This window comes from Solenopsis invicta, chromosome 4, assembly GCF_016802725.1.
Source record: "Solenopsis invicta isolate M01_SB chromosome 4, UNIL_Sinv_3.0, whole genome shotgun sequence".
In the NCBI taxonomy this organism is placed as follows: domain Eukaryota; kingdom Metazoa; phylum Arthropoda; class Insecta; order Hymenoptera; family Formicidae; genus Solenopsis; species Solenopsis invicta.
The window spans coordinates 2367623-2381515 of record NC_052667.1 but is presented as its reverse complement, the minus strand read 5'-3'; the positions used below and the strand labels follow the sequence as shown (position 1 = coordinate 2381515).

The 13893-nt window shown below is 41.2% G+C and overlaps 1 protein-coding gene across 1 annotated transcript; it reads left to right on the top strand.

Annotated features, from left to right (window-relative positions):
* Window positions 1-734: 734 nt before the first annotated feature.
* On the top strand, window positions 735-1695 carry LOC105195717. Its single transcript, XM_011161273.3, has 3 exons — window positions 735-888; window positions 1094-1375; window positions 1543-1695. The coding sequence occupies exons 1-3, from the start codon at window positions 858-860 to the stop codon at window positions 1572-1574; spliced, it is 345 nt and encodes a 114-aa protein (XP_011159575.1). The 5' UTR covers window positions 735-857; the 3' UTR covers window positions 1575-1695.
* Window positions 1696-13893: the final 12198 nt, after the last annotated feature.

The window sequence follows — 13893 nt, the reverse complement described above, 5'->3', positions numbered from 1 at the left end:
CGCGAGTAATTAACATAAAAGCGATAACTTAAGAGCGCTGTGAAACTACGACGACAGCCGGCGCTTTTATAAAAGAACAGTTTATATTAAAAAAAAAGAAATAGCAAATAAATGCGTTTGAAGAAATTTGCAAAAAAAGAAATTTTACTAATAATAGTAAAATGTTTTCTTTTTTTCTTTAATACAAACCCGGTTTGAATATTATATTTCTCGATATTAAAGGAAAACATATCAATTTCTTAATGTAACTTGTTTAATTGCTCACAAGTTTTGCAATGTTACGGAGCTGTGAGAAAATGCAATTAAAGTAATGCAATTATTAATGATACATTGAATACGTTACATCGAAGTTACAATACGCGGAAATAATAGATAATAATCATTGCTTTTGTGTTGGTACAGCAATGCTGATATCTATGTACGCATACTAAATTATTTTCCAAGGAGATCAGAGGTCAGTGTGTTGATGTTCCCGATATATCGATAGTTACGTGCTCGTCACTTACGGTTCCCGAGTTAATCGTTAAAGCTATAAGTACTCGCGTTTGTCAAGAGATGCGCTCGTACTTAATATGCTATTAACTATGCAGTAACGTAGTCTACTGCATAATTGAATCTTCAAAATTTCCATGGAAAAAATAAGTATACTTGTTCGTTAAAACGTACGTACAATTTGTGTACGTCTTGGTAACAATATTCTACGATTTCATATAGAACAAGTCTCTCTATTACAGCACTGTAATGACAAACGAACGTTATCGTATGGTGCTTAACGAGCTTCAGTTTCGATTACACTTTGCAACTCGACAGACATCCCATACCGCACGTTATCTCATTTCTCGACTTAGATATCGGACATGCGACCGTTGTACATCGTAATTGCATTGCGTACGTATACATAGACAGAAATAGTTTACTTAACAGTAAACGAAATATTTTTTATCAATTTGTCTCACATAGATACACATAAATAGCTTTCAGGTATAATTATTGCATGCACGTAAGAAAATAATTGAATGATAGTAATGTAATTTTCTTGGTAGTCCTATAAGAGTCAACTCGCGATGTTGTAATAATTACTGCATGTGCGCAGTGCATATTTTCGCGATGGGTGCCGAGGACATGTGTAATTGCGAGCACTGTGACGAGGAAAGAGTGATCGGTTCAGGAGAGGAGACGACTACTGAGGCCATGTACGCGGAGGACAGTGATAATGATGGTAATCGGACAATTTGCGCCACGAATCGTGAGTTTAACGATCGCACGTTTCAAAGCGTCTGTTACATGCTATGTTACAATCGTTGCACGAGATATCGAATGGTGGCAGTTGAAGAGAATGACGTGAAGAAGTACATCGTAATTGCATACAGACCAAGTAAATATTTGGAAAGCTATAAATCACAATTAAAGAGTATATTCTGCGAGTTTTAATAATTTTATAATATAAAGATTGTAATGTCTATTTATCGCAATCCAGTATTAAGACGAAAAAGTTTTGACAAGTTATGTTGTTATTAATAACAAATTATAATTTTTATGCAGATTACTATAAATTGCGAGACGGACCGTGCTGAAAGAGAAAATTATGTGCTTCAAATGAATCGTAATGGAGAGAAAAGCTCGATAACTAAATATATACAGTTTGAACAGCATTATCGCGAAATATTAAATTGTTTATATTGATATACGAAAAAATGTATATTTTTTAGTTTAATCCCATCCTCAGATTTCCTCAATAATTTATTCCGAAGGTACTGTCTCTCTCTCTCTCTCTCTCTCTGAATGTAGACGTAATTCAGGACTGTTAAATCTATTTTTTTAAGTACCCATTACAGTATATTATAACGAGCGTTGCGAGTAATCAACACTCATTAACACAAGTCAAGATTCCATTTAGATTGCCCTACGAGCTGAATTTTGCAATATTTTTAATGCAAATATCTTTGACGCATGAGCAAGTTTTTGATAATCAGAACACTTACATGCTAAATGCATTTATGAAAACGTTATTCCGTTCTACAGTTTACTTAATAATTTGTAACGAAGTTTTTATCAACAACGTTTACCATGCATTCCGATGTATGTACGTATGCAAATTATAGATGAGCTTTCTAATGTTTCCTCCATTAAATTACATGTAAAATTATAGATAAATTTCCATTCTAGGTTTTAATTATCTATCATTGATGTTAGCGGTCTCGAATAGAATTAAATTACAAGAAAAGAATTCCACTAATTCTGTATATTTTATAAATTCGAGAATAACGCGTTATATTTAGCAGTTTTTAAACGAGCGGTGAACAAAGATTTGTCAATAAGTAATCGCGTGAACGATATACCATTATTACTGGAAACTACGCGGAAAAGAATTTAATTGCAGTCTGCAAAGTATCGATTCGATAGTTATAAATTTACTGCGGTTTTCATTATTTCCATCGCGGTTTTCACTATTTTCTCGGTCTCTTCGCCGTGCCAGCCACGAATTATGTTAAGCGACGAACGCGATCCGAATCTCCATTTGCACTCCAACCGCCTTTTTGTCGCGTCTGGCGGGTCTGGCAATCGGGAAGTCGCCATGCGTAAAAGATCAGGCGTAGCGGAGCGCAAATAATACTCTCCAATTAAGGGGGAAGCATGTGAGGGCTCGAGGGGAGAAATAGAGAGAGGTGTGTCGGGCGTTTCCGTATGTCGGACGCTCGAAATGTGCAGGAAGTTAACAGTCCAGCTTCGGGGTGGATTCAGTGTTGGCTGCATGATGCGAGGAGGCGACGCAGGAGGAGCTGGAGAAGCAAGAGGGACGCGGAGGTGGCCCGCGGGACGAAGGAAAGGAATTAACCAGACGCGGAGTCCTCTCGCAAATTGAGTTGCACGAAGCCGGAATTTAAACATTCAAATTAACCTATTTAGCAAGTCAAAGAGGCTAATGTGTGCGCGCCGGTCTCCCATGCCCCGCAGATCCTAATATTCAATCGATATTGCCTTGTATCTTGCCCATCGACCGCAGGCTGGCTGCGGTTTTTTTCTCGCTCCTCTTTATATCGATAGCTGTTCGATTTGCGGCCAGAAACGTGCCCCATACCTCCCCTTCTCTTGTCTACGGTTACATCGGAGAGCTATGGAGCTTTTAAATTCTTTTTTTTTCCTCTTTTCTTTTTTTATCAAATTGATGCAATATTCGTGAAGGTGAATAAGAAGCGGGAGATATAATATTTATTGCTGGATTGCACGAGCTGCTACTTTGTAACACTAGCTCGTCGCGGTGATGTTTCCAAACATTCCAATTAATTCTTCCCTCGAAGCGGCATTGTTTTACGCGAGAGATAAACGCGAAAGATCGTTCGCGTCCGCGACAATCTGGTGCGCGGTACGCGGTGCAAACCGCGCGCGTAAACAAAGGGTGTCGCGCACAATGTTACGACGCACGTTCTCGGCATGACGTGCATGAAAAAAAATATCGTTCGAAAATCGATCTATCAGTGTGCGAGGGAGAGGGGGGGGGATATTCTCCGAGTAATTCCTGCGTCAGAATTCTCAGCCACACTGCGATTATGCGGGGTAAACAATTATAATTTTATATAAATTCTTAAAGGGAGGGGAAAAAGAGAGCTTGCTAATAGTCATCCTCTCGCAAACGATTATAGGTACGATCCCTTTTTCTCAATTAGCCAGTTTCTGGATTACTTCAGTAGAGAGATATCCAAGCTCAGTAGAGTTACATTTTCCTATATATTATTGAAACGCCAGCTTACGGTTTCGTAGTTTGCCATTAGCGTGATCGATCGAGCACGCGGTGGATGCTTTCGATTTTCGAAAAGAATTTGGTCAGCCAGCCATGAAATTAGCCATTAGAATACCGCATGCACGGGTGCTATACCGCGAAATCGCTAGGATCATTAAAATGGAGTAAAAATTGATTATCTAATTGAATAATTAACATATCAATTTTTTTATCACACACGAGATATTTTTTAATTATAATAAACGCAAGAATAATATTAAGTTTTATCCAACCCATTGATATAATCTAATAATTACTCATGATTTTACCGCATAAAACGTTTCATTCGTGCGTGATACGTTCTCGTTTTTAGAGAACGTAGCTTTTAGGGAACGTAGAACACAGCTTTTCCTAATTTACATTCTCTTTAGAACTTTAGACACATCGTCGTATATTTTGTACGAGAGCGCGATTCACGAGGTTGCCGATCAGCTAGAGAGAGGTATCAAAGTTCCTTTTTGCATCGTCGAATTAAACAGTCGAGTAAACCGGACCGTCTGAACGTTTAGGATCGACAGGAGAAGTCAGATGACCCGATATATTTATATGTTCGCGTCTCATACGTACATACATTTGTGCGCGATTGTATATACGTTAGGTTCTCAAAGGGGGCCACGGTGATCGTTTCATAGAGAGCCAATAAAAGGTAGATAGGACGGAATCCAATAAAATTCTTACTCCCGAATCACACGGATGCTTGCTTCACCTGATTTCGAGTAGCAGCTACAAAATTTTCCATAGGACGACGTTCGTCGTCTTTGACAAATATAGAGAGAAACGCAGAGTTCACCAGGCAAGAGGAGGAGAGGGGAGGAAGGAAAAGGAAGGGAAGGGAAGGGAAGGAAGGACCGTGTCGGGAAAACACCATTATATACATCGCATACAGATGCAAAGTGGAAATATTCAAAGCTCTCCCTCACCCATCCTCAAGCATATCCACGTTCATTTGTAACACTCAAAAATTATTCTTGCGTCCCACGTCGCGCGATTTCGACGGCAATATCTCGCGTCCTTTGTCCCGAATCGCGCGCTCGACTTGCAATCTCGCATCATTTATGCGTGTCTGCTAAAAAATGACAGCCGCTTACGAGAGAGAAGGCGGGACGACGACCCAGTTCGACCTGTTACTCTACGACGACGACGCCGCCGCCGCGCACCGTGTAGCGGTAGACGCAGCGGTCGACGTAGAAGCGAGTTTTACATACGCCAAACGAAACCATCGTCGCACCTTCGTCGTCGCATTGTTCGGAGGGATTCAAGGGAACGCGGCCACTGCTTGAGCTTGGTTGGCTTCACTTATTCTTACTTACGGTACCTCGCACGTCGCATTTCCACGTCGCCCCCTTTTAAGGGGGTGACTGAACATTTGTCTGGCTTGCCCCGCGACTAACTACGAGCCGCCGCTACGAGCGAAATCTGCCGCGGCGAAATCGTTTCTGACTGATGCCGAATGATCAGTCAACCGCCCACCCTCTCTTCTCTCGCCCCATTGTTCCGCTATCGTCGCCTTGATACCGATAGTTCGCCCCTAAGACTTCGGTCCGATCCCATTTCTCGGCTCCAGAGCACGGACTGCGTTTAAGTCTGACGTCGAAGAAAACGACTAGTTTTTTCTTCTTTCCTTTTGCAAATCTTTCCTCCAATCACGAAAGAATCAAATCATCCTTTTAACGGACAAATCTTCAAAGATCTACATTCAACGTTCGACTGTGTTCTGTGTTAATTAAATGTGCTTGACAATTCAATTGAATTTCTTTCTGGACGCTCTCTTTGTATTTTATACGTGTTATTTTTTATATAGTATATATTATTTTTACAAAAAATTTACAGAAAAACAGAGAAGAGCGCGCGTCGATATTTGCACAGCAAGGTAAATTAATTTTCCAGCTGAATCGTGTCAAGCGATCGCTGAAAAATCCGCGAGTTGCGTAAGTACATATTACATCGTGTTACAAGGCACTGAACCATATACCGATCTGCTAACCGTGCGACATGTCGTAATGTAAAAATTTTGTGCTACCTTTACCACATCATTATGCAATCAGACGCAATAAAGACGCGCAACGATTTGTAGTCAGAAAATCGTTAGACTGCCAATCGGGCCGGTCGGGGGCGAACTCGCGGAGAGCACGGCGACGCTAATGTTTCTTTTCCATGAAGCGGATAACCCGCGCTCGTAAAGGCGACTGATTGACGTGGCGGCTCGTAGGCACGAGAATCGCTCGTCCCCGACGACCTCGCGTACGAGGAAACCCCCGCGTGGAAGTATCGTAATGGAAACTTCGGGATCGCGTGAGTCGAAACGGCTTTGTGTTACGGCGTTCGTCGTCGGCGACATGGTCACCGGCGTCTGCTCGCACGTTCTCGGAGACATTACCGTGAAATATTCGTGCGAAACTCAATTTGTAGATTTCGATGAACGTCATCATTCAACCGGGCTAGCAAAATCGCGAGGAAAGAACTTTCGATTAAATTCGTTCTCCCTACAAAAGAACGTTATTTTGCATTTGCTCCGACGAAGAGAGAAAACGAGGAAATAAAAGAGTAATAGGGAAAAGTATTTTATATAATGTCAATTTACATGACATTCAATTACTTACATCTATCTGGCGTGTTGTAAACATTTTCTAATATCCCGCGCGGATAGCATCGTACTTGTCGTGACATTTACTACGTGTGTTTTATAGCGTAATTCATAGTATAAAGCCTTTTTAACTCTTAATAAATTTACGCCGCCGAAGCTATATCGAAGCTCGGCAAGGCCCTAAAAGTTTAATAGCTCATAAGAATACGTCGGTTGACGCGGAAATGTGGGTGAGCGACGAGAGAAGAAACGGGGCTGAGTCGCGATAATTTTTCCGATAATTCTTAATTGCCAACGATAAAAATTGAAACGGTTTAAGAGGCTTGAATGTGCGCTTTATTTTGTCGTAACTTTCAATTCGCAAGTTACAAGAAGGACGAACGTATCTCTTTTAACTCTCTCGCTTTCACGATATTATTTTTCATTTATTATTTATCTTTAAAGTGCAAAATTTAAATTGAAAATAGGTCAACAACGGTCGTAGCAGATTTGAGTGCTAAAATAATATTATAATTCAAACACGTAGAGAAAGGATCAGCCATTAAAACTAAAATATAGCTATGATAACTAAGATACGTATATCCTTAAAATAGGATAACTAATTTTAATGTTGCCGAAGTTCGATTTAAAATATAGTAACTACCACAAAAATACTGCTAAAACCAAATATATATATATAATTTTTATCTATATATAATGATTAGTTTATTTAAATGCTTTATCGGTCCTTTTTTTCAAAAGATTAATCGTTTCAACGACATTATAGTTTCCATTAATATCTTGAGTTATTATGACGCTAAGAATTCTTTTAATAAACGTGCGGTATCCAACCTTATGTCATCTAATTTTGAAAGTGTCGCTCAATTTATCGTAGGTCGCCGGTACTGCAATCGAGACCATTTTTTTCGCGTTTTTTTTTTCGTTTGACTCGATTGAGTTTGGACGACGGAGAGCCAACAATGAACGATTTTCTCGATATATTATTAATCGGGCCACGCGATCATAATTAATGCATCTATTGGATTGACCTCCGTACAAAGGAACTTCTTGAGCATATGAGTTTCGCGAGTCTCGTAACCCAATTTTAAATGTAGGTGATCCGTATCTACCGTACCTACCGTACCGTATAGACTTATAAGATAGATCCAGCATGCTGTATATTTTCCAACGCTTTGAATGGGGTTTGGTAGAACCAAAACATTCGGGAGAGTTTATTTTTTTTTCGTGCAGGCGGTTGCGCAACAGTTGTTAGTAAAAAACAATAAAAGACTGACTTTCCTGTATATTTTAATTTTCTCACGGTTCTGCCAAGGATAATAGGATTATAGAGGATTATATAGTTACGAAATTAAATGTCTGGTCGCTCGAATATGAAAATTTATTTTATATTACAAATGCACCAAATAATTTTTTCGTTTAGTGGAAACTTGATTGTAAGTTCTTGCCAATGGTGTATTTTTATCAAAAATATGTTTTTAATTTATAGCATAAAATAAATTTCCAATATCTTGTGTGTCTGGACCATTAATTTTGTGATTGTATATAAAATTCTTTTCATTTAATATTCATTTAATATTATTCCAGCATAATTTTATGCACATTTTCAGACTTAAATAAAAACGTAAATATAAAATAGATTTAGTGCTTTGCTACAATTTATTTTTATTTAAATACATTTTTTGATCTGATTTTGTTAGACAATAACAGGTCTAACAGAAATTTTTTCACTTTGAATATAAGCTTTTGATGAAATGTATCAGTGGCCAAGGTTTGCATTTTCGATCGAGTTTTCTCTAAAAATTTCTAATACGTGTAACATAAAATAAACTCGCAACATCCTGTGTTCGGACAATTAGTTTCTGCGACTGAATGTATCTGAGTCTATTTTATATGTCTGCGGATCCATCTTCTCGTGATCATTCTTACAATATTAATATTTTCATTTTCAATGTTTCAAAGTAATCTTTAAACGTCAACTAAATCGGTTTCGCGCGTAGCGCGGGGTCAGGAGAGTCACGTGACCGAACAACTGCGGCATGCTTCACGTCGAAAGTCGTCATACGTGTGCGATTGTGCGTAGAGTCGCGACCTCTCCGCGTCGTTGCGTCCTTGTCCTTCGCTCTCGAGTGAGTTCGCGTACGAATGAGTGCCCGTCATGTCCGGAGTGTCGAAAACAACGACGGGCGATCGTGTGATCTCGATGTGATCGTATCATCGTACAATTAACGCGTCTGCCGGCGTTGGCAATCGGAGCTCGCGGCTCCCTCGCACTCTCTCTCATTGTCAGTCCGTGGCATCGACGTGAAGGACCTTCTGTGTTTACATATCGGTTTTGCAAGTTTCATAAGTCGAAAGCAAACATCGAACGACTCAAACGTGCGTGATTTATTTTCTCACAGCAGTCTGATCATTTCGATGCATTCTCAAGAATATTTCGATCGCGAGGTGGAGCGTAGCCAGGCGTCTCGCGCGAAGTTGGTCGCGTAACCTTAAATCACGGCGCACTTCGCGTCGATCGTCATAATACGTGTGTACTTACCTGTGGTTGTACGTCGCGGCCGCGTTTTCACGCATCCTTTTGCCTCATCCCGAGTGAGTTTACCCGAGCGAGGATGCCAGCAGTGCCGAGTATAGTGACAGGCGATTATGTCGATGTATTAATCAGCTCACACACGGCCATCCGACGGAGTAGTCGGCTTTGGCGTTTCGATCATCGCCAATCTAATGGAAAATCAAACGTGTGTGACTCATTTTCTCACAGTGGTCTAAACATTTCGATGCATTAACTCTCAAGAAAATTTCGATCGCGACGTAGAGCGTACCCAAGCGTCTCGCGTAAAGTTGGTCGCGTCACTTAACCTTAAAGCACGGCGCACTTCGCTTCGAAGATTGCCCCCGGCTGCACGTCGCGTCGCGACCGTGTTTTCACGAGTCTTTTTGTTTTATCCCGAGTGAGTTTACCCGGACGCGAGTGCCAGTAATGCGGAGTACAGTGACGGACGGTTATGTCGACGTTATTAATCGGCTCATACGGCTACTCGACTTTAGCAATCGGTGAGTGGTCGGCCGCCGACTTTGCCGTTTCGATCGTCGCCGGTCTAATGGAACGATTCGTCCCTAATCGCGTTCGCGTATTTCGCATTCGATCAATGAGTGTTTTGTGTGCCATCCAGGACTCGGAGCGTCGGAGGGACATGAAGAGGCAGCTTAAACATTGAGGCAGCTTAAACATTGAGGAACATCGAGGGACGGCAGCAGAGGGATTATTTGAACCAAGGGATTGCCGTTCGTTCTTCCGGTGAGTGTTTACACGAGCTATTTGGTAAATTTTCTTATATCTCTAATTTTTTCCGCACGATATGAATTTTTTTCAGAAAACACAAAAAATACTTTCTCCTATTTTTTCCGATTTCGGATCTTTTTGAAAGTGATAAAATTTATTTTTGCATTTATCGTACGATGGAAAATTTGTCGAGAAATAAAAATACTTTCTTCTATTTTTTAAATCTCGCGTCTTTTTAAAAATGATATAATTTAATTTTCATATATAAAATTTTTTTTTATCAAGGAACAAAGATTTTGTATTCGTGATTTTCTAAAAATAATAAAATTTTTTATAATAAATGAAATCAGACAACACAAATAATTTCTTCTACCTATTTTGATATCTCGTGATTTTCTGAAAAAAATTCTTTACTTTCCATACGATGTGAAATTTATGGGGAATAGAAATAATTTCATTTTTTTTATTCTGTTTTTTTTCAAAAGTAAAAAATATTTTTTAATGATCTAAAATATATTAGAAACAAAGAAAAATAAAAATGTAAACTCGACGGGCAATTTTCATCCTTCGTTTTCAGAATTTACATATAATAATCTTATCGTTATGCATGCTCCACGAAACACGTGCTTGACCTAGCGTAATATTAAATTATCGAAACGGTCTACGGCGACCCAGGGTTAAAAATTAAAAGTTTGGCGAAATATCGTAATCGGCAGGGATCGGTTGTAGTTTCGTGAGTCTTGGTACTCCGGTTCTGGGGGGCACAGAACAGCACGCAATAATCGGTGTCGGGCTTTATCGCATGGCTCGATCGTTTGGGGCTTGCTATCTGGAATCTCGATCGCTTCTGATCGAGCAATTATTTCGTGGCACTTCAATTTTCCACGATAAATTTTTACCGCGTAGCGATCACCGTGCCGTTGGCCGGAGGACACGCCAGAGCGTGGCGACACGAGAGGGTAGCGGGAAAAATTTGTCGGAAAAACGGATAGCCATTGTCTTCGGTCTGACGGAAGGTAGAGACGAAATTGAGCCATCGATTATCGTCCGCCGGTTTGCATAGAAATTGCGGAAAATGTGAAAAACGATTTTGCAATATTTCGCGACGAGAAGTATTGATTCATTTGAATAAATTAATGTTCCTATCAATTCCCTTGCCGCAATACGCGTGCACCTTATTCAGAGTGCATTGTCTCGCAATTAGTAAAGCCTGGCACATAATACACCTATAAACGGTCTCGATAATCGGTGGCGTCGTTTCTGCCGAACGAAAATCTCGTACAGTGCACGTGCAAATGCGGATTAAATTAATGCAGCAAATACCGGCGACTATAGATACGCCTTACATACTTAGGGCACACATACTCGTACATAAAACAGTACAGGCGCCTCCTTGTTCTCGGACATTGTACACACGTGAGAATACATTTGGCAAGCTTCGCGGGGCGTCCTGCAAGCGGGCGGAAATTTACATAACGGCATTTTACGCGCGCTAGATATCATGCGTGCATAGGATAGTCAGACGTCAGAATCGTTCGGCTGCACGCGCACGGAATAGATCGTAGACGCGCGCCGTATAGCACTCCGGGCAACTTGAGGAGCCTCCAGGCAGATCGACGATGTGTGTAATCGAGCGACATTGGTTGTGCAGCAGTCAGGTGGGTCGAGGAGGAGCCGCGGGGGAGGACGCGAGGGAGGGACGACGCTTCGCGTTGTATGCTTGCGCCAGGGAGTTTCGAGGCGCTGCGTTGAAGGGGATATATCATCGGACTCGTGATACAGTGTCCTTCATGCGCGTTTCGTGGGATCGTACATCATCCGGATGCTGCTAGCACGCAGCGCGCGGGCGGACCTTCCGATAGAATTACGGTAATACGATGTCTCTGGTCTAAAGCGCTCGCAGAGCCGAAACGGTGGAACAAAGTTTTCGCGCCGGTCTACTTTTGATTGCGATCTCACGGTGATCTTCTAAGAGAGGACCTACGGTCCCTTTATTCCCGGTCAGTCCTCCAATCTGTGTACGGGAATCGATAGAAGTTTCGCGTTCGCCGATTTTTTTCCAATTACTCGTCGGGTTCCTTTATCGGGCTGCTGCGCTTGGAATAGTTTTTCGTAGTTATACGATGGTTTCTACGTCGGGCAATTTAAGTAAAATATACAAGCCTCTGATGTAAAGAAAACTAACTTCCGATTTTATACGATCCTTCCCCCTCTCGCCTCTTCATTCGGTTGATCGAGAGGAGGCGCAATTCTGCCGCGAGTAATCGAAACAGTTGTCGAACGCATCGCGTTTCGGCTTCAGATAATCCTCAAGCGAATCTATGGTTTCCATGGTTCAACTAGGATACCTGTGACGTGGCGTGATTGACATGATTCGCTTTAGTAGGATATGTCAGGATAATCTGACTAAAGCGAACTGATTGTGTATACACATCGGAATTTTTATTTGTCGTACAGCTAATGCATATTAAATAACTTGTGCAACATAGTTTTAAAAATGTTACGTGTATTTTTTTTGTTTTTTTTACTGATATTTATCGAAAAAATTAATGATGACTTCAATAGCGGAAAACCTAATATTATTTTATCGATAAAATAAAATATTAATTAATCGGGGTCATATATCTGGGCTGAATGCAGATATACTTTCAAGCATACGAAAATACATGTATTAAAAATAACACGTGTGAAATAATTAAAATTGATATTCTTATTTTTGATAACTCACATTGAATTAATAAATGCAGTCATCCTTGGTCCGATTATAATGCGTTAAATGAAATTTTCACGTATTCGGTAACCAAAGATCAGAATCGGATAATAATGATAGGATATACGTTGTTTAATTTATATCGTATTTATTTTATTCGCTTAAGTTACATTGACATTCGATCGTATTGGAAACGGCATTTAAATTTTTATTTCACGACGATTGGGTGTACGATTGAGTAAATATAATGTAACTTCAAAGGGTAAACTCCTCGTTGTTGGATAGTCCACTTACGTGCTCCGTTCTTCGAGGGGAATCTCTTTGTTTGTGTTTGTATCAGTCCCCGTTGTCGCAGAGAAAACTCTCCTTTTGGATTTGAATGTTTTATCGCGTGGAGAGTAGCATCGATTCCCTCCTTCTTATGCGAGAGAGGAGAGATATGTAGTGTCGGAGCGCAGAATTTAAATCATTTCGCGCTGCATCGCGCTACGCAAATATTCCACACTTGTGTCTCTACACGGAGAGGCCGCGCGCTTTAGCAAAGTAAATATAATTTAACTCGAATTATAAACATCACACGCGCTGCGTGCCCGCGAGAAGATACTCTCGTATCTTTGAACTTTCGGTGCTATAAATCAGATTAATAAGGCAGTTTCGACATTCAGTTCGCTTTATTCGTGATGTTCTCCTAATCTCTTCCCCCCCCCCCTCTCCCTCTATTCAAACTTTATTATATCAGACTGACTTTGCCTTGGCGCATTGGCGTTTTGATTGATTGCCTCCTGGAATTATTATCTTATCCGTTTCCACTTTTCTTACGAATGCCATCCCCATCTTTCTTACTCTCTCTAATTATTTTATATATTAATAATATTCCATTATATTTTTCTTTGCGTAGAAGATAATCCGATTTTAATAACTAATAATAGTTAATAGTCGAAGAGTAACAAATGTAATGTAAAATTTGCTGTTACATTGATATTACAGTACTAAATGAATTGTCAGTGGCGTTGACTAGACCAAGATTCTGTTTCGTTCGTCGGTCCGTATCTTTTCTTGCTACCTGTTTTCTTGCTACCTCGACCTTAACAGCGCGTCGAGAAGGAAGCGGCGCGCTCACCTGTAGCGACGCGTGAAATAAGTCCTACTGCGAAAGGAGGCTTAACACCAGGCGCCCTGGTCCCGCCGTAATCACCGGGCTCTAAGTAAATCCAGGTGTGTCAGCGTAACTCAAAGCAAAGCTCGCCACGCGCACTCAGCGAGCGAGCGGGCGAGCGGGCGAGCGAGCGAACGAGCGAAAGAGTGAACGAGCAAACGAGCTAGCCAGCTAGCCAGCTAGCCAGCCAGCCAACCAGCCAGCTAGCTAGCTAGCCAGGCAGGCTTTCAGCCAGCCAGCCTGCCGGCCGGCCGGCCGGCTAAGGGAGCGTCGGCGCGAGTGGCGAGTGGTGCCCCGTGACGAGGGGGGGTCTCATCCCCCTCGCCACGACCACCGCGTCACGGCACGTCGAAGAGGGATGAACGGTGTGGGCCGCTGTGTG

What these genes read in the sequence shown, in the direction of transcription:
- LOC105195717 (XM_011161273.3), top strand. Translation starts at nt 858, where the DNA reads ATGCGACCGTTGTACATCGTAATTGCATTGC. An exon ending in GTACATCGTAATTGCATTGC is followed by an intron (nt 889 to 1,093) that starts GTACGTATACAT and finishes GCATGTGCGCAG; the next exon opens with TGCATATTTTCGCGATGGGT. An exon ending in CGTAATTGCATACAGACCAA is followed by an intron (nt 1,376 to 1,542) that starts GTAAATATTTGG and finishes ATTTTTATGCAG; the next exon opens with ATTACTATAAATTGCGAGAC.